This window comes from Mixophyes fleayi, chromosome 2 (assembly GCF_038048845.1).
Source record: "Mixophyes fleayi isolate aMixFle1 chromosome 2, aMixFle1.hap1, whole genome shotgun sequence".
NCBI lineage: Eukaryota > Metazoa > Chordata > Amphibia > Anura > Limnodynastidae > Mixophyes > Mixophyes fleayi.
The window spans coordinates 125673389-125695274 of record NC_134403.1 but is presented as its reverse complement, the minus strand read 5'-3'; the positions used below and the strand labels follow the sequence as shown (position 1 = coordinate 125695274).

The 21886-nt window shown below is 39.8% G+C and overlaps 2 protein-coding genes across 3 annotated transcripts in view; one reads left to right on the top strand and one right to left on the bottom strand.

The window, feature by feature from the left end:
- Positions 1 to 21886, bottom strand: part of UBAC2 (UBA domain containing 2) — a 176167-nt gene that overhangs the window by 58271 nt on the left and 96010 nt on the right. The gene's annotated exons all lie outside the window — the stretch shown is intronic.
- GPR183 (G protein-coupled receptor 183) lies at positions 53 to 21498 on the top strand. Its single transcript, XM_075199946.1, has 2 exons — positions 53 to 210; positions 18575 to 21498. The coding sequence occupies exon 2, from the start codon at positions 18595 to 18597 to the stop codon at positions 19666 to 19668; it is 1074 nt and encodes a 357-aa protein (XP_075056047.1). The 5' UTR covers positions 53 to 210; positions 18575 to 18594; the 3' UTR covers positions 19669 to 21498.

Here is a 21886-nt window from a genome sequence, read left to right as displayed (position 1 = left end):
GTTTTTAATATAATACTCGAAAGGCTTTCACTTCCCGCAGCCAAGATACAGACGAGCAGCAAGTAAAGACTTCTGATGTTCTGACCACAGGAACAAAAATGCTGATTGTGACACCAGAAAAGAGACGGGGAAACAGTTCTTGAAATCAGAGGGAGGAAACTTCTTGCTCATTCACTAATAAGAACACAGAGGAAGAGCAGCATCAGCTCTGTAAGTATAGAAATTACCATTATATTAAACAGCAGCCAGTTGTACATACATTTCAGGTAATATGTCTGTAAGGTTCATTTTTGCTGGGTTTCCAGTTAAGGCATTTCAAGCTGCTTTCATATACTATGCCTATTGTTTACCAGTAAGAACATTATATGTATTTTTTCTTTAACAGCAAAAAAAGTAATTCGGTAATAATTTAATGTTTATACCAGCTTAGTATGGCAATTTTGCTTCAAGGACAATTGATAACAGAAAACTAAGCGGCAAAAGCAGAACATGTCTTTGTATGCAATTTGCTAAAACACCAATACAGTGTTCTGCCCAGCACCTATTTCCCGGGTGCTCCACCCAGCTGTTTTTACTTGCCACCCGGCTCTTGGAGCCCAACATAGTCTCATTATAATAGAATAAACCATTGTTTCTCCTATTAGAACATACACTACAGCCAGCAGTGTGTGTTAGACCACTAAACATTTCTTGTAAAAAAAAAAAAAAAAATCACATTTTACAAGAAATGCTATGTGCACTGAAGGGACTGCTGTACATTTCTGATGGGAGGAACATTGAAGTGGAGGTGTCACTGTATACAATGCTGTGGGGAGGTTCACCAACTTTTAAGCTAAAAGGAGGATCACTGCCTACAATGCAGAGTGGAGCCTCACTGACTATAATTCTGAAGGGAATCTCACTGATTAAAATGAAAAAGGGAATCTCACAGACTACAAAGAGTTCAGCCCCAGTGATGAAAAAGCGGAACGGAGGGTCAGTGAATAGTATGTGGTGTGAAATATCACAGACTACAATACTGAGAGGAAGCGAACTAATCAGAATACTGTATTACAGCCTGGTCAGCTACTGCACAGGGGCAAATACTAAGCCCAATGCTTTCATCACTGGGAACCTTACTTTACAATCATTCAGTAACCAAGTGAGTCAGATATAAAAGTCACCTATGTGACAATAAAATCAATTTTTTATTGTTGGCGTAAAAACACCCTTTGTCTTTATTCTTTAGTTTTATAACCTGCTAGCTACGAGGGCAGTTATTAGATATTTAGCAGTCACATACATTTTTTAGGGATATTACTTAAACAAAACATCATTATCCCATCATGTGAAACGATAATTTCAGTCTTTGTTATACTGGTTATTTGTGGGAAGATAACAAATGTTGTGAACAGACTTCTCAGTAAGAGCACTGACATAGTAAAGCTGTGCTTATAAGTTCATTATACCTAAATTGCAAACAGAACTACACAATGTATTTTTATAATCATATAACAAAGTATATTTTAAATACACTAATTAACCCAACCTAGTGGAAAACTTTCAATTTTGCATTATTCATTTCCTGAGCAGAAGGTTACTCAAAAAGTGCTACAAAGTGATCTCAGTAACTACATTTGTAATCCCCACCCACTGATAAGAGAAAGAAATGTAGAAATTGAAGATTATAATCTTCAAACACTTTTTTCTGCTCCAGAAATTGGTAAAAACAACCAGTTTCTCATGCTATACATACATTGTACGCATACATATTTTATATATAAATACACATATATAAATATACACACTATATATATATATATATATATATATATATATATATATATATATATATATATATATATATATATATATATATATATATATATATATATATATATATATATATAGATATATACACACACACACACACACACACACACACACACACACATATATATACACATATATACACACATACACACAATGCCACAACATTAAAAACACTGATAAGTGATATGAATAATATTGATTATCTCGATACAATGGCACATGTCAAAGGATTGGATATATTTGCCAGCAAGTAAAAAGTCGGTTCTTGAAGTTGATGTGTTGGAAGCAGGAAAAATTGAACAGGATGGTCTCCAGCAGTTGTCAGCTTTCGTGGACTCTGGATCTGATGGGAACTTCATATCCACCAAGTTGGCCTCCAAGCTCCATCTCTCTCTTCATCCTTTGCCACAGCCTTTGGCTCTGACTGCGATTGATGGTAACCGCGTCACCAACGGCTTCATCGACCGCATCACCAGTCCATTACTGTTGTCGGTAGGAGCTCTACAAATTGCATAGATAAGTTTCCTAATTCTTCCACAGTCCATTAACCAGGTGATTCTGGGACTACTCAGGGCACATTCACCTCATTTTGACTGGGACCGTGCTCAGGTCATCTCCTGGGGACCAACAGGCAAGCATCGATGTCTGTCTTCGGTACTTCCTGCAAGGACCTCGATCTCTTGTTTTGCCTCAACCTCTCAACCAATCCTTCCTGAAGCCTATTCAGATTATCTGGACGTCTTCAGCAAGAGAGCCGCAGAATCTGTACAGCCTCCACAGCTACAGGATTGTCCCATTGACCTAATCCCTGACAAAAGGATTCCCCTGGGCATAGTATTTCCGTTATTTTTACCTGAGACTCAGGCTATGGTGGCCTACATTTCCAAAAACCTTAAAAGCGGGTGCTGGATTCTTTTTTGTCAAAAAGAAGAATGGGTCTTTCAGGCCCTGTATCGATTATCGCAAATTTAACGTGATAACTATCAAGAACCGCTATCCCCTTCTTCTCATATCAGAGCTCTTCGATCGCATTCATGGAGCCCAAATTTTCACTAAACTAGATGTCAGGGGAGCCTAGAACCTGGTCTGGATTCGTGAAGGCGACAAATGGAAGATTGCTTTCAATACCATGGACGGGCACTATGAGTACTTGGTAATGCCCTTCGGGCGCTGTAATGCCCGGCAGTCTTCCAGGAATTAATTAACGATATTTTTAGAGACCTGCTCTATTCCTCCAGGGTTGGCCCCTAGAGATCATCTCTGACCAAGGAGTACAATTTATCTCTAAATTCTCGTGATCCTTTTGCAAACATCTTTGGATCCAGCTAAAATTCTCCTCAGACTACCACCCCAGACCAAGGGTCAGACTGAGCGGGTCAACCAGGTTTTGGAGACTTTCCTCCGTTGTTATTGTTCCGACCATCAAGCCTCCTAAAGTGACCATCTTCCTTGGGCGGAGTTCTCTCATGATAACCATCAGCACAAATCCACCGGAATATCCCCCAACTTCACTTTTTTCGGTAGACATCCTGTCTTACCTACCCTTTCTGAGGATTCCAGTGTCCCTATTCCTGCTATTCAAAAAATGGTTCGGGACTTTTCCAGGATCTGGTCTCAGGTTCAAGACAAGTTGTTGCAATCCTCACACCGACACAAACAATTTGTTGATCGCCATTACAGAACTCATCCAATTCTTCATGTAGAGGGGAAGGTGTGGTTATCCACTCGTAATTTCAAACTTAAAGTACCATCAATGAAATTTGCACCTCGTTATATTGGGCCTTTCTGCATCTCGCACATCATCAATGCTGTTACCTACAAACTCTGGTTACCTCCCTCTCTCCGTGTACACAGTTCCTTTCACATATCTCTTCTCAACCCCTTAATTCTTAATGAGTTTTCTAAGAATGATCTTCTTCCTCCTCCCGTCAAATCTGTTCTGGGAGGTGAATATGAGGTTGACTGTATCTTAGGTTCCCATACTGCTCGTGGTAGAACACAGTTCCTTGTTCATTGGCCCAGAAGAGAGATCTTGGATGTACAAAAACAATTTACACGCTTCCCATCTTCTCCCTAATTTCCTCAGGGGCGAGTCTGCTAATGATTCTAATCTGGGGAGAGAGGAGCGGAGATACTGTCAGGCGCCGCCTCCGCACTGACATTGGGTGCAAGAGGTGGTCGTCTGTGTTCTTCCGATCGTCACGTCCCTTTGCCTAGCAACAGGGCGCTCCCTCAACATTCTGGCCGCTGCGCAAGCACGCGCAATCACTCTCGCATCTCGTTGCAAGGCAATGGGACATCATACGGCTTCCGGTCGGCAGTCAGCGACTTTGACCGCCAGCAATTCCGCCCCCCCCCCCAATCAGGGACCCCACAGGGGGATATATAGGAGTCTCTGGCACCATTAGGGTACAGGAGTATTGGTTTCACCCAGCTCCAGCACTTTGTTTGTATCCTGATCCAGTTTTGACCCGGCTATCTCCTCTGACCTTCCTTTGGATTACGCTTTGTACCTTGCTGCTAGTTCTGGTTTCCTGATTCCTGGCCTGGCTGACTATTCATTGGATCTCCCTTTGGTACCTCGCTGTCCTATTGGTTCTGATCCGGATTGTATGACTACGCATTGTCCACTCTGTTACTACACTGGTGGCTGTCTCGGAGAACCTCGAGCTGCGCACCGTCTTGCTGCAAAGCCCAAACTCCCTTGCAGGGGTCCCTGGTTAACACCAGGAGGTGCGTTAGACTCCACACCTCCTTGCTCAGCTGCACTAACACCAGCTAATAACTTCCCCACAGATCGTGACACATATACTTTAATATGGAGTTGATTCCTCTTTTGCAGCAATAACTGCCTCCACTCTTCTTGGAAGGCTTTCCACAAAATGTTGGAGTGTTGCTGAAGGAATTTGTGCCCATTCATTCTGTAGAGCATTTATGAGGTCAGGCACTGATGTTGGACGAGAATGCCTGGCTTGCAATCTCAGTTCCAGTTCATCCCAAAAGTGTTCAATGGGGTTGAGGTCAGGGCTCTCTGTGCAGGGAAGTCAAGTACTTCTACACTGAACTCATAAAACCATGTGTTTGTAGTCCTTGCTTTGTGCACTGGAGCACAATCATGTTGGAATAGAAAAGGGCCTTCACAAAATGTTGCCACAAAGCTGGAAGCATAGCATTGTCCAAAATGGTTTGATATGCTGAAACAGTAAAATTTCCCTTCACTGGAAATAAGGGGCCTAGCCCAAACCCTGAACAGCCCCATACCATTATACCTCCTCCACCAAACTTTACAGTTGGCATATTGCAGTCAGGCAGGTAACGTTCTCCTCGCATCTGCCAACCCCAGACTCGCCCATCTGACTGCTGAACAGAGAAGCTTGATTTGCCACTCCACAGAACACATTTCCACTGCTCCACGTTCCAGTGTTGGTGTGCTGTACACCACTCCATCCGACGCTTGGCATTTGAGTTGGTGATGTGAGGTTTGCATGCAGCTGCTCGGTCATGGAAACCTACTCCATTAAGCTCCTGCCTCACAGTTTTGTGCTTACATTAATGCCAGTGGAAGTTCAGAACTCTTCAGCTATAGAATCAGCAGAGCGTTGGTGACTTTTACGCACCATGCGCCTTATCAGTCGTTGACCCCGCTCTGATTTTACATGGTCTTCCGCTTTGTGGCCGAATTGCTGTTGTTCCTAAATGGTTCCACTTTCTAATAATATCACTTACAGTTGACCGTGGAATATCCAGCAGGGATGAAATTTCTCGAACAGTCTTACTGCAAAGGTGACAGTATCACGCTTGAAGTCACTGAGCTCTTCAGAGCAACCCACTTTGTATCACAAATGTTTACAAATGAAGACTGCATGACTAGGTGCTTGAATTTATACACCCAAGGCTACGGGCCATATATATGTATGTATATGTGTATATATATGTATATATATGTATGTATATGTGTATATATATATATATATATATATATATATATATATATATATATATATATATATATATATATATATATAAATAAAATATAAATATATGTATATATAAATATAAATATACGTATATATAAAAATAAATATACGTATATATAAATATACACAAACACAAACCCATACATACACACACAAACACATATATACACACACACACACACAGTCGTGCCCTTAAATTAATCTGGATCCAAATCAATCGCATTCCACCATGTTCATTTTGTGAGAGGGGGAACTACATCTTAAAAAGTATTATAGCTATTGAGTTGGCATGCAAATGGAGAGCTGGGTGCTGCATGCCAAATTTCAGAATAAAAGAATAAAAAAGACAAATTTGGGATGGTCTAAAGTTGAAAATCCTGGCTTTTTTCCCACTTCCTGTTTTGCAAAAAGAGCATAACTCAGTGTACAGGGCGTTTTAGAACTAGAGGTTTGTTTTGTTAGAAAGCCATTGTGACAATGGAGTTCCTTTGAGGGGTGACATTTTTAAGAAATGTTTATTTTTTTTACAATCAGGTAAAATGTGTCCCATTTTAAAGATAGTGGTGTGTAATGGGTGTACTCAAAGTGGCTTCACTTTAGAGGACATGTATGACTGACTTCTGCAAAAAACAAATTCTTCACCAAGAGGTAGTGTAGGAGTCATATTTTTCAACCACAAGGGAGTGGGTTAGTGTTTTTGTCAGGGAGAGCACACATTAGTACTATTAGCACCGCTCTCAATACAAAGGTTAATAAGTCCGAGGAGTGCCAGAGGCTGTAACTGAATAGCTTTAAAACGTCCTGCGCTCTCAGTGACGTCACTAAATTTATTCACTGGACTGGTGACAGCTCCGTAAGGCCGATCATTAAATAAACAATAATAAAAACAATCTTAACTAGTCCTAGTGCCGCCTGCCTATGCTGGCAGTTGCAAAATCGGCGGACAAAAAGTGTGGGTTCCCAGCGAATTTGCAAATAACAGCACCAGGCTTCAGTAGCTGGGGCTAGTAGCAGTATAGCAGGAAAACCGCAGCGTGTGGTCCCCCCTACACATATACATACACACATACTCTACCAGTTTCATATTTAAAAACTTGGGCCTCACCTATAAAGCCCTCTACAACGCATCACTGCTTAATACTTACCCAATCATCAAGTGCAGACTTTCCTAACTCTGGTCCTCAAGCCCCCCCTAACAGTCCAGGATTTAGGATGCCCATGCTTATATACAGGTGATTTATTTAGTGCCTCAATCCTTTTTATTTACCAACCTGTGCACAAACATGGATATCCACAAAACCTGAAATGTCAGGGGACATTGAAGACTGGATTTGCGAACCACTGATCTAGTTCAATCTGCCAGTGACCAATATGTCAGCTTCCATTATTACCACATTCTACTCCCATCTCAAGTGCTGCATTCATACTCTAGAATACACTCCACTGCTCTATTGGTCTAAAGCTTCAAATATCTGTGCATTCCCTGAAAATGTACCTCTTTAGGGAAGCCTATCAAATTCCATATGTTCAGCGGGTCTAGTTCCTGTAGCTCATTTGGAAACCTCACGACTGTCACGTATATTCTCTTCTGAAGACATCTCCACTGCCCATAACACTTCTGTTCCTCACAGCATTTTTTTGTGCTCTAGCTCACAGATTAACTGGGTTGCCAGTCCATATAGAACTACTAAGCACTTGGTATTACATGCTTGTGGTTATACCTGTTTCTTTCTTCGAATGAGTAATCTTGTTTGATTTACCACATTTCCTTTAGATCATAAGCTATTGCAGACAAGGACCCATCACCTGTTTCACTGCCTACCAGATTTTGTCATTGTATGTTCAAATTTAAATGTTACACCATTGCTTGATGATAAGAATAAAAATAGTAAGAATAATTAATAATTAGAAGAATATACTGAGCTCAATATTTTGCATGAAATAACTGGTGTTTATATTTATTTATAGTAAAAGCTCTCCCTCCTACCCCTGCAGAAGGTTGCCATGTTATGAAGGAACTGCTTCTCTTAACTGAGCAGGCAAAATTTGATTGACAGGCTTTCACTTACTCTGTACAAATGCACTGATCTGTAATGCCATCGCATCATGCCCATATAGCAGCCTTTAGTCAAATTGTGACACATATGGATGCAAAAGCTCCATTTTACCCATTCATAACTTAAACTACTTTAGTGGAGGCACAAGCAGAAAATCACAACTTTTTGCGACAATCGTTTCGCCCTTTGCAAAGTACTCGACAAACTGTTGTGCTTTTTGTACTAGATTCATAACTATACATCAGTTTAACATATTAATGGGTATGGTGAAGACTCAATATCTGTATTGTAAACTGTCAAAATGTCTGCAGCTGATAAGCTTCCTACAATTGTGTAAATGTGGCCACACATGTGCACTAACCAATAGGATGAATGTTCAAATGTAACCTAGGTGACAAATGAAACAAGATTTGGAACACTTTTGGGGTAGGTGAGGCCAGTTCATGCAATTATTTACTGACTTTATGTACCAAAATGCCAGATAATGATCTGATGGATTTTGTATTATTATCGTTAATACTGCACAGTGTGAGGCCCTCTATCAGAACACAGTGAGATTGTTTTTATATAGTTGTACAGTCACAATGTTTCATTCTTTTAATCACATTTTGCTAAACTGCAAGTGCTTATAGTTTGAATGTCTATAAGTAATGACCCACAGCAGAACTGTCCAACTTCTCACCCACAAATACATAACACTACTAGCCCAATTCTCATTTTAAACACAATTACCTTGAACAGATATATACAATTCCATAGTAGTTAAAAGCTGAATATTAGTTTACACAGATACAAATAATTCCATGAAGTACTGTGTAGTTGTACATAGAAAGATCTTGTTATGAGACTCCAAATGTTAGGCTACTTATCAAACCTCATAGCGGTGCCAGCAAAAAGAAGCAATGTGCTATATACTGCAAGACATGGAAATGTGCGCAGGATCACATTATACCAAGCTCCAGCAAAACCATGTGCTTAATTAAATCTACCCTAATGAGTAATATTAGACAATTTTTATTACATTATTACCATGCTGAACTTGAGAAATAAAACACAAACATACAAAATAACAAACAATACAAGTCGTGTGCAGTTACACATACAAAATATGCAGAATTAATATATGTATAACAATAGCAGTGGTACTGTATATCCAGTCAAACAGTAGAAAATAAAAACAATGATAGAAATGGCACTTTGTTGCACAAACTGGTGTGTTGTGTCTTAAAGAGCCCCAGGGTGGTTATCAGCTTTAGGCCCCAGATAGGGTAGCAAGCTGATCTCTAATGCCATAGCAACTTGTCCATCTTTTTACAAACAAGAAAATAGGTAGGGACTTATCTCAATTAACATATATAACTACAAAATGTTGTTATTAATTCCTCCAGAGAGAATGCTCTTCCAACTTTACAAATAATTACAGTTGACATTACAAGATATTCATATACTAATCGTCGTCACATATAGTAGGCCTATGACGGCGACATATTTAAAGTAAGATTGAGAAAGTGAAATACAGAATGAGATACAGAGCTTAAATAATATTTAGAACAGACCCTTAGGTGGAGCAAGAATGTAGTGCCTGGCTAATTACAGTTCATATTTATTATAACCACTTATTCTTATAGTGGTTCAGATTACACCCACACTTATGGTTATATACTGTCTTTTCTAGTATGTTGTGAAGATATTAAAATACATATACTGGACAGTTTTCAGACTTGTGTTTTTATATCTCTCCACCGCTGTTAGTACATATAATCTCTCATCTGGTTTATCTCCATTAAGTGTGTCAGTCAAAATTTACTCAAAAGAGAGAAAATGAAAAATATGTGAAACAATTACATTCTTTTCTGAGAAATGAGAATAGTGGGAAATAATTCTGAGGCGCGAAAATAATAATACACATATACATTTACAAGTGTTGGCTCATTCACCAAATAAACCCTTTTTATATATAGCAGTGTAATTAAATTTTATTAATTGTCTAACACAGAACATGAGAATCAATGTAATGGTATTCTCACAATTACAACCACCATTATATTTATATCATGGTGTCATCAAATGTGTTTTTCCATGAGAACCGCACTTACTGAGCCTGCCCCAGAACTATCTGCCATTTCCCTTATATGTCCCCTTATTTGTTATCCCAATATTTAGATAATTCTATAACAAGCCATAACAAACTTTTGTGTGCAGACGATAGTGGCTACACAGCCACTGTTAGCATACAATTCCGGGTCTCTGACATCAGACCTGTAATTGAACTATTTGATGCATAACATATCTTCTACATCAGAGGTGGCCAACCCGCGGCTCTCGGCTCTTTGAATTTAAAATAGAGGCTCCCGTCGACTCTGTGACTCTCTGTGGCTGTCATGATTCTGGTACCGACAGCCACAGATCCAATAGCTCGGCTCACTGGCAGTAGCCGCGTCATGTGACCTCCTCTGCATAACGCAGGGAGGTCACGTTATCACTGCTATCCAATCAGGGAAGGAGGAGGAGAGTGTGCAGTCTATTCTCCTTCCTTCCTCTACGCGGGATCCAGCGTCTATGTGACAGGTAAGTATGGAGTACATGGTGACGCTGAGTGGCCTGTATGGGACACGTGGGGGGGCTGAGTGGCCTGTATGGGGCACGTGGGGGGGCTGAGTGGCCTGCATGGGGTACGTGGGGGGGCTGAGTGGCCTGCATGGGGCACGTGGGGAGGCTGAGTGGCCTGCATGGGGCACGTGGGGAGGCTGAGTGGCCTGTATGGGGCACGTGGGGAGGCTGAGTGGCCTGTATGGGGCACGTGGGGAGGCTGAGTGGACTGTATGGGGCACGTGGGGAGGAGAGTGGCCTGTATGGGGCACAAGGGAGGCTGAGAGGAATGTATGGGGCACATGGGAAGGCGGAGTGGACTGTATGGGGCACGTGGGAAGGCTGAGTGGACTGTATGGGGCACGTGGGAAGGCTGAGTGGACTGTATGGGGCACGTGGGAAGGCTGAGTGGACTGTATGGGGCACGTGGGAAGGCTGAGTGGACTGTATGGGGCACGTGGGAAGGCTGAGTGGACTGTATGGGGCACGTGGGAAGGCTGAGTGGACTGTATGGGGCACGTGGGAAGGCTGAGTGGACTGTATGGGGCACGTGGGAAGGCTGAGTGGACTGTATGGGGCACGTGGGAAGGCTGAGTGGCCTGTATGGGGCACGTGGGGAGGCTGAGTGGACTGTATGGGGCACGTGGGGAGGCTGAGTGGCCTGTATGGGGCACAAGGGAGGCTGAGAGGAATGTATGGGGCATGTGGGTAGGCTGGGAGGAATGTATGGGGCATGTGGGAAGGCGGAGTGGACTGTATGGGGCACGTGGGAAGGCTGAGTGGACTGTATGGGGCACGTGGGAAGGCTGAGTGGACTGTATGGGGCACGTGGGAAGGCTGAGTGGACTGTATGGGGCACGTGGGAAGGCTGAGTGGACTGTATGGGGCACATGGGAAGGTTGAGTGGACTGTATGGGGCACGTGGGAAGGCTGAGTGGACTGTATGGGGCACGTGGGAAAGCTGAGTGGACTGTATGGGGCACATGGGAAACCTGAGTGGACTGTATGGGGCACGTTGGAAAGCTGAGTGGACTGTATGGGGCACGTGGGAAGGCTGAGTGGACTGTATGGGGCACGTGGGAAGGCTGAGTGGACTGTATGGGGCACGTGGGAAGGCTGAGTGGACTGTATGGGGCACGTGGGAAGGCTGAGTGGCCTGTATGGGGCACATGGGGAGGCTGAGTGGCTTGTATGGGGCACGTGGGGAGGTTGAGTGGCCTGTATGGGGGAGGCTGAGTGGTCTGTATGGGGCACGTGGGGAGGCTGAGTGGCCTGTATGGGGCACGTGGGGAGGCTGAGTGGCCTGTATGGGGCACGTGGGGAGGCTGAGTGGCCTGTATGGGGCACGTGGGGAGGCTGAGTGGCCTGTATTGGGCATGTGGGGAGGCTGAGTGGCCTGTATGGGGCACGTGGGGAGGCTGATTGGCCTGTATGGGGCACGTGGGGAGGCTGATTGGCCTGTATGGGGCATGTGGGGAGGCTGAGAGGAATATATGGGGCATGTGGGGAGGCTGATTGGTATGTGTTTGGAATGTGAGTAGATCTCATGGCATGTGGAGAGTTTGATGTGTATGTAAGGGGCACATGGTGAGGTCTGGTGAGAATGTGAAGAGGTCTGAGAGGGGCATGTTGGCTATTTATGTCTTTATGACACAGCAGCAAGGTAAGAGCCGAGTTGATTATAATTCTCAACAGTTTGGCAATGTTGGCTATCTTATTTTTCACTTAGTGAGATAATATAAATGATGTTATATTTTCAATGTATGTGTGCATTATGTACGCGCATGTTTATACTGTGTATATTTAATGCACACATAATATAAAAGGTAAAGTTGGCTCTTTGCCGTATCTATGGATATGATTGGCTCTTAGGCTCAAACTGGTTGACCACCCCTGCTCTTAAACTTTATCAGAATTTACCATTGAACAGAAGTTAATTTTATTATCTTGTCTTAATATAATCCTATATATAAGAGAGTGAGCATAACTCTGCATGCTGTTGGACTCTATAGTCGAGTCAGAACATTTGCATACAAAGCACACTGTTTTTCAATGCTCTTTCAAAAGCATAAACAGCAAAGGAAAATATTTTTCATACCTACTGTATGTAGTGCCAAAAAAAATGGTGTTTAAGACTTAAAAACTCTTATTTCCCATATATTATACATAGCCTTTGATATATATTAATAAGAAATAAAGGCTTTAGGTACTCTATAATAGAAAATTGTAACTTGCTCCTAAACGGAAAAAGAGAAATAAAATAAGGAAATGTTTTCACAATTTTTAGAAAGACCTGGGAGTGTAGATAGATAGATAGATAGATAGATAGATAGATAGATAGATAGATAGATAGATAAACTTGTTTACTCCTTTAACGACTAGGAGCATTTTATAACTTAATGATCAAAACAAATTTCACAGCTTTGCTCTCTTTTCGTTTAAATGGAAAATAACTTATGAACTACTTTGAGTTGAAGTGCATGTTACTTTTCTTTGGAGGGGAGGATGGAGAAATAGACTTTTCTTTCAGTAGTATACTTGAATAAATGCTTAATTATTTTATTTGGATTATACAAGTAAAACTGGATCAGGAATAGGAAACAAAAATGTATTTACACTGTGACCTACAGTTATATTATCAAATTCAGTGTACAAGGCTTATACATCTGATTAGATATAATAAAATTCTATTTCTAAATGGATGTATAATTTTTTTTGCACATTTATATATTCTTATTTTAACCTCCTGATCAAGGAATATTTATTTATTTACTTTCATATTTGCATTATCATTTCTTTAGTTAAAGATTATGGCCTTCGTATAGAGTTAGGAATAAATTCAGCTAGAAGATGAAATGTTGCACCTTGGCAAAATCATGCTGCACTGCAGGTGTGAAACTTTGAAGATTTACAGCTTTAATAGGAACAGGTGATAGGAATGTTTTTCTATCTTCGCTGTTTACATCTCCTATGGCCCTAATTTATTGATAAAATATCACTGGGCAGCATCTTAGGGCCATTCTTCAGAGTTGAACTCCTGTGTCACCAGGCTACCCAGTTCACAAAATGCGCAGTGGAACTTAAAAGCCCAGACTTGTTGAGGAGATAGGGACAAGCCCTAGGTCCGGTGAAAACATTTGTTTTTGTAGAAGATCAGGTTTTTCTCTGTTTATTAATTAGGCCTGTTAAGAGTTGGGAGGGGATCATTTAGAGCTTAACTCTAAATCACAAAAATAATCTGCCTAGTATTTGTGTGCTGATCACAATTGAGATTGCCTGGCAATGACCAATCCTGTGTACTGACCTAAGAACAGTCTATGAACTGCTCAGGTGAGTTAAATCTCAATGGCAGGAAATAGATGTACATAGCAGTTTGGGACAGGTGACTTAGCAGTAGACTAAGTGTGAAGGAGGTAACAGGCAGAGCTCCTGTGGTCATGTGGAATTTCTGTACTTTGCCTATAGTCCAGTGCGGGAAACTAAGCAGCAAGGATTGTTTGTGAGGGAGTGAGCAGGCAGGGCTCCTGTGGCAGACAGAATAGAATTTTTGTCAGAAATACTTGTCTGGATTCTGCCTGTACACAGGACTCCTGCTGACTGTAGTCTTTTAGTATTATTATTACCATTTATTTATATAGTGCCACTAATTCCACAGCGCTGTACAGAGAACTCACTCACATCAGTCCCTGCCCCATTGGGACTTACAGTCTAAATTCCCTAACATACAGACACACACACGGACGGAAAGACAGACAGACAGACAGACAGAGACACACAGACTAGGGTCAATTTGTTAGCAGCCAATTAACCTACTAGTATGTTTTTGGAGTGTGAGAGGAAACCAGAGCACCCAGAGGAAACCCACGCAAACACAGGGAGAACATACAAACTCCACACAGATAAGGCCATAGTCGGGAATTGAACTCATGACCCTGGTGCTATAAGGCAGAAGTGCTAACCATTAAGCCACCGTGCTGGCTCTTACATTTTCTCAATCCTCGTCGAAAAGAAAAACACGCTTAAAGTTTGTGGACATCTACCCAATTCCACCAAAAACGTACAAAATCTCTGGTGCTAAATTATTTGGATGTTAGTAATAGATATAAGAAGTAAGATGCAGCAATTCAATGGAGACAGTGTTAAATCTCCTTTAAATACAATATACAATATAAAGAAAAAAGAAGAATGCCCAAATTCACTTCTTATTTAACATATAATTGTAGTTTAATGGCGATAAATTGCTAAGCCATACAATCTCACATATGCATAAAAATAAAAAATAAAATATATATATATACATATACACATCTCCTAATATATCTCCTTTAAGGTTAAAAATATATATATATATATCTGCATAACATCCAATGGGTGCTCCTTAGAAACTGCAATTAGCATACTCTGGAATCTAGATTTCATATCATGATGTACAAAAAAGCTTTTTCATTCCATATAGCCAGATTCAACAGAAACGTGTATGCATGGATATATAAACCGTCAACGGTTCTCTTCAGAAAATCAGGGATCCAAATAACTCCACAGTCTTTATACAATCTATCCGGTGGTAGTAGATACTGCTTGAGAAACTCTGCAAAGGCAAACTTAACACGTTGCAGTGACTTCCTTATTGCTAAGTGCTTGATTTGTTCAATTGATTATGAAGATCGCGAGGATGATTATGACTTCTGTGCACGAAGTTACTATCTAGCTTTGCTTTTGAGAGGAACTACCGCTACTGGGATTGATTTGTTGAATCTGGCTAACTTTCTCCTTCCTGTAACTGAAGTCCCAGGGGCTGCTTGATGCAGCTGTTCTTGTGGGGCTCCATCGGTTCTCTAATAGAGAAACATCAATCTATTTAATTCACCCAAAACCCGACTTAATAGGCCTAACTACTCTTCTGTCAAAGCCCTGGCAGCTTGTCTGTAAGGCCCATCCCTTTTGGCGTCAACAAATAGGGCAGTCCCACCTAAATCAGGCTACTGGAAAGCATGCAGCATGCTAGATGATTAAAAGCATAAGGAAAAAAATAACTTATAATAAATTAAAATATAAAACATAGTTTTCACATAAAAAGCTTTATCAAGCCTGCAAGCCACTGACATCAGTCTTCTTTTCAGTAAGTGAAATTTATGTTCAATTGGATTTAAATCAGACCATAGTGCTCCGCAGCACTGGACAGTGGCAAAAATAGGAAAACTGAGCATACATTAAACAGGGCCATACAACAAGGTAGACAAAATAAGAGCAGAGGTGAAAACAAAGGGTAGGAAGGACTCTGTCCTGCTGAGCTTAACTCACGGCCCGCTCACAGTAAATAAGTGTTGGGGTCGGAGATGAAGCTCGACAGGTCATAAAATAGAGAATAAGACTGAACTTGATCTTATTCTTTGCCCAGATTAGCCACATCACGTAACTTCCTCCACACAATGAACAATAATTTTCTTTCATCCGCTGGAAAGAGCTGCATGATTCCTGCTTAATTCATTAAAAGAAGGCAAGGATGCGGGCCAAGATCCCTTCTCACAGAGGTTATTTGACGCTACACCATCAACTGATGGCAAAGAGACCACCTCTCCTGTAGCCAATATCATCATGCCATAAGAATTAGCTAGCCTTCCCCAGTGGTGCAGCTCTCCTGTTTCCCTCTTCCCCTACTTACGCTTTACCTGATGCAACCATTCCCCTCAGTTCTTCTCACACCCACCAGTGTTATTAACAACCAAATATGTTGGTCATCTATAAATGAATTTCTAACTTCCCAAGAGTGGCAGGATTCTGTGTAGGACTCTATATTTGGCCTAATGTTTCTTCCCAATATTATATTACAATTGTCCACCAATGTTTTGCTTTGGGAGTGTCTTTGTATTATTTCACCTGCATTGCATGTCTTTGTAAGAAATGTTTTAGCGGGCCCTGTTTTGCATCAGTATGCTGCAAAGCTGTTTTTCCACAGACATTCTCTATCATGGGACACATTTAAAACAACATATGCAATAAGTTGACAGGATTGCATTGTGTCCGGTCCAGCCTTACACCTAACTTTCAAAGCTAGCGGAAAATCTGGTCACCAAGAAGTTTCAGTGAATTGTTACCTTTTTTTTATATAGCTTGTAACACTGGTTTACGCGCATTAAAATGTCATTTGATATGCCATTACACATGGGTGTCTTTCTTTGATTAAATATATTTTTTAACATATGAGTGGAAGATTAGAGGGCTGTACATGCAGCCCTTTAAAATTATAGGGCTACCCACTGCTGCTTTAGTCTGTTTGCAGTTCCCCCACATTTTTACCTTGTCATCATCATTCACAACACATCCCTCTGCTTTTTAACAAACTGTAATTGGACCTTTCTTTTATTGGTGCTGAAGAGAAGTTTGTATCATGTAGCGTTGCCTTTTGATTTTTAAACCTAATATAGTGGGAATAGTAGACTCCTTTAGAGTTTTCTTCACAGCACTGATGATTTTACTATCATCAACCACAGTTGTTTCATTGGCTGTTCCGGGCATTGCTTATTTTTTCCCTTTTAACAATAAATAACTGTTGATATTGCTACACTCAATTTCTGTGTGATGGCTCAAACTGATTTATTCTTTCCCTTCAGTATCCAGATTGCTTGTTATTCTTTCAGAGAAGCTCATGTTGGTTTAGGACTACTGACCCCCAAAGTCAGACACCAGAAGGAACAGCAAATAATACATTCAACACCACATATTCAGAGCTTTTTACATGTGCTCAATTAATGTAAAAAGAAACACTTGTCCAATAAGATACATCTTTGTTTTTCCAGTTCTTACACTCACCTGAAATGGGGCAACTGAACACAATATATTATTAACTACTTGTGACCTTTATGATCACATTCTGAGATACAAACAGGGTATAGTGCAAGGTTTACAGCTCATTACATTTGGTACTAAGTAACCTGTCTATATAATTATGTACTACTTGAAAAGTTCTATGAAAAATTACTTCTGGAATTTTGAAACTGCACAGCTACAATAACTAGTACACCACTAATAATATCAGAAGAGAAGATGACATGATTTTACTTTGTGTAACATCTGTCCAAATGTTATTGCTCTATGAGTCATAATGTCACTGCCTCATTAACTTCCTTCCTTATACTGGCTTAAAGAAACTAGCCATGAGAGAACCTTGTGCAGAGAGATATTAAACCCTACATCCCTACATTTTCATTTTCCATTCTGATAATTTTAAAGGACTTTCCACTTTAAAAATCAATTCTTTAAAATGGTATACCCTAATAATAATAATAATACTATATTGGCCCTAACCTGGGACCTCCACCATTCACTGTGTCTACCAGGGTCCCAGAACTTCCATATAGCTGGGCTGATCCCTTTTGATGCTGCATGGCTCCCTCTATAGCAGGAAAGGTCTAAAACGGCGGCTGTCTCAGATCTCAACTGCTAAGGAGAGAGCCATGTAGCACAAAATGGGATTGTCCAAGGTCCCAGCTGCCGATGTAGACACACTGCATGGTGTAAGTTCCGGAAAAGTGAAACCCCCTTTTAAAGAACTCCGAAAAGTACTTAATTTTTCAGGTCACCATAAGTATGAAACATTTCAATGCGCGGATCTACCTTAAATAACTTGACCATAGGATAGATAGAGATATATATATATATATATATATATATATATATATATATATATATATATATATATATATACACAGATATGTAGATAGATAGACATTACAGTGAATTATTTAATCATTTAAATAGTGAAATGATCTGTGTGAAACTATCTAGACTCAATTTATAAAAAAAATAGGAAGTAAAGTGAACAAAAATTTAAATCAAAGAAAAATAGAGGAAAATAACAGACCAATAATAATGTGAGATGTGAAATGTATCCAGAGCTCTATGCAACATTTGATACTTATATCTATATACCGGTTTGATGTATTTACCATGTTCAAGTTTAGTGCTGTAGATTTACAAATTATCAACTGGGGATATGATTTTTTTTTTTTTTATGTGGGTAGAGACCCCTGTTAGACTTTAATCTGATAGTTCATTTTTGTAACATAAAAACAAGCAACACAAAAATAATTATAATAATTGTAAGTATATAATACTTTTATGTACAATTATGTTTTCCAGGCTATTTAAGCATTGAAACAATGGAGAACAGTACCCAGTACAGCAACGACACTTGTGATTTGTACTTTCACCACAACACTGCAAGAATTCTGCTGCCCATATTTTACAGCATGATTTTCCTCTTTGGGCTGCTTGGAAACATGCTGGCTTTGTTTGTCATCCACAAGAACAGACGAAAGCTAAACTCCACCACGCTCTATTCAAGAAATTTGGTCGTCTCCGACATTTGTTTTGCCATTGTGTCACCTACTAGAATTGTTTATTATGCTATGGGTTTTGACTGGACCTTAGGAGAAGCACTTTGTCGAATTACATCTCTTTTCCTTTACATCAACACTTACGCCGGTGTAAACTTCATGACTTGCTTAAGTATTGACCGTTTCTTTGCAGTTGTGCACCCACACCGTTACAACAAGATTAGGAGGGTGAAGTTCGCCAAGATCATCTGCATTTTTGTTTGGCTGTTCGTCTTTTTCCAGACATTTCCACTACTTTTACAGGAAATGTCACATAAAGAGCCAGATGGGAAAATTACCTGTATGGAATACCCAAACTTCGAAAAAATACCACATTTGCCATACATGCTTCTTGGAGCATGTTTTATTGGATTCTTTATTCCTCTAGGAATAATACTGTATTGCTATTCTCAAATAAGTATAAAACTTTGCCTGACTGCAAAGACAAATCCATTATCTGAAAAAACTGGTACCAACAAAAAGGCAACCAACACAATCATTTTAGTGATCGTGGTCTTTTTCATTTGTTTCACTCCTCATCACATTGCCCTTACCCAACATATGGTTAAAAAGCTAATTTATGACCCAGGATGCCATGAGATGCAACTGTTTCAAATCGTTCTACATATTACCGTGTGTCTAATGAACCTGAACTGCTGCCTAGACCCACTGATATATTTCTGTGCTTGCAAAGGATACAAGAGACAAATCATGAAAATATTAAGACGGCAGGCAAGTATAAGCTCTTCCAGTGCCACAAGGCCGCAAGCGGATGAAAGCTCACGCGACATCACAGAAAGCCAACTAGTGCAAAACATACCACTAACCATGAACTCCAGTCAAAAAGTAAATAAATAAAAATAAACAAAAGAACATCAGATTATAAATACAGAAGAAACAGTAACCCTGGAAGAAGGGAAGATTTTTGGATCACCATACATTGTGACTGATGAAGAATGAAGTGGGACAGAGAGGTATATCAAATCAAAGCTGGAGTTGACATATCAATCATTATAAACTTGGTCCCGTAATTCATTCAGCAAAAGCTAATCTTCCACTGGTGCAGTATCTGCAGTATGCATATGAAGGAGATGCATACCAGTTTGTGGTTGTTAAACTGATTACTTGTGCTCCTCGTATATGAAAAAAAATATCACAGCAATGCTAAGGGATTAAAGCGGACCATTCACCTACACACAGTGGAGGTATCCAAACTGTGGGCTGAACCAGTTTGGTGCCAATCAATTTGCTAGGAACCAGTGATATCATTGAGGCACTGCCGAATGAACTGATAGGCTCATGAATATATCAGACTACAAAATGTCTACCTTCCCTTTGTGTATGTGACAGACTCACATTAATCACCCATATTTATTATGCATCAGATAAGTGCAAAGACTAATGTTTATGACAGTTACACACAGTAATCAAGAGTAAAATTAAAAGTAATTTACATTTGGAATTTAAATAGAAAAATATATATTCAGCATTTCAATGCATTTTGTAATATTCACAAACATATATGTGAAAGTTTCCATACTTTGACAGAACCCAAGATGCTTGGCACTATATTTACATTTTGAGCTATTGTTCTATTATTAGCCAGTTGAGACGAAGAGTGGCTGCCTGCAGTGTTCTTCAACAGATTGACAATACTGGTCTGTACAGAAAGAATTCCCCCCACTCCCCTTTATCAAATAGATATTTTGTTATAGTAAGATTATGGACTTTATGCATGTATATTATATTTTGGAAAGTTAATCGTAAACTTTTCAAGTAAGGCTATTTGCATCTAAAATTTCGTGGTCTTCTAAAGTAATCAAACTTTTTTCAGCTCATTTGGAACTTTGGACAACCCCTTATTATTCAATTATAACCCACACGAATAGCAAATGGTGTTGTCTACCCCAGGAAATATTACCTTTTATTGGTGGAGTCAGAACAAAGTATGGGGTGTGAAATACTTGCTTTCCATGAATGGGAAAAAATGGCAAATTTAGGGGGAGGTTTAATTCAGTGCAAGGTGTCACTTAACATCGCTTTGAAGATGGGATGCGCATATTTCCACCTATTACAGTAAGATAACTTGAGGGAAAATGAGCAAAGATTTCAGTCATAACATCAAGGTGATCTGCCTACGTGAAGCATTTCAGACACACATGAAATTGAATTGACCCCCCACCCCAACCCCTTAGAGTTAGTTGTCTCCTGGTAACAGACTAAGTTCCATGGGGACCACCATCCTTATATTTAAGGAGCGTTTGGCCAAAAATGAATATAAATTAAATTAATTGCATAATATCACTATAGAAACACTATAACAATTTAGGTCATTTTCTGTAAAATATTTCTAACAATTTAGGCTGCATTCTGTAAATATTTATAACAGTTTAGGTCGCTTGTTGTAAATATTTTTATGATTGTACTGACAAAGTAAATATTCAACAGAGCTTTGTATGTGTAAAGACACCCAAGGTACAATGTGAAATACAACTGTAAATGTTGTGCAAAGTACTATGCTATACTGTAAATACTATATATAAATCTATACAATATACTGTACTGTTTAGGTCACACATTCCAAAATGCAGCAATAAGTAAATATTTCTACAAATGGTTGAATTGTTCATTTAAATCCCAGTTAGGGCTCATTCACACCTATCTAATGTTAATGTGCTTTCAGCTTCTAACAAATCTAAAAAAATCTAAACAAATCTAAAAAATATGATTAATGGTTTCTTATGGGTCCGTTTCCACCACAACACAGTACAACCTTCTCCTCATGCACTGACATGCACTGACATACACTACCAATACAATAAATTGTATTGGTAAAAATGCACGTGACAAACAAAAGACTTGACAAGCAGATCGACGAAAGCATCTAAAGCGTGCATAAGTGTCCATGCATTTTTAATCAGTTTTGAAATGTGACTATTTTTGAGTGTCCTCTTTTTTAAGTTTATAGCTTTTCAAATGTTTACAGCAGAGCACATTCACTTTCCACTTAAGACTTATTAATTTGTGAGATTTTTATTGACTATAAAGATGTTGTTTTTTTGCATTCTTTTAACTT

Coding starts and splice junctions, on each gene's coding strand:
- GPR183 (XM_075199946.1), top strand. CDS start 18,595: ATGGAGAACAGTACCCAGTACAGCAACGACACTTGTGATTTGTACTTT.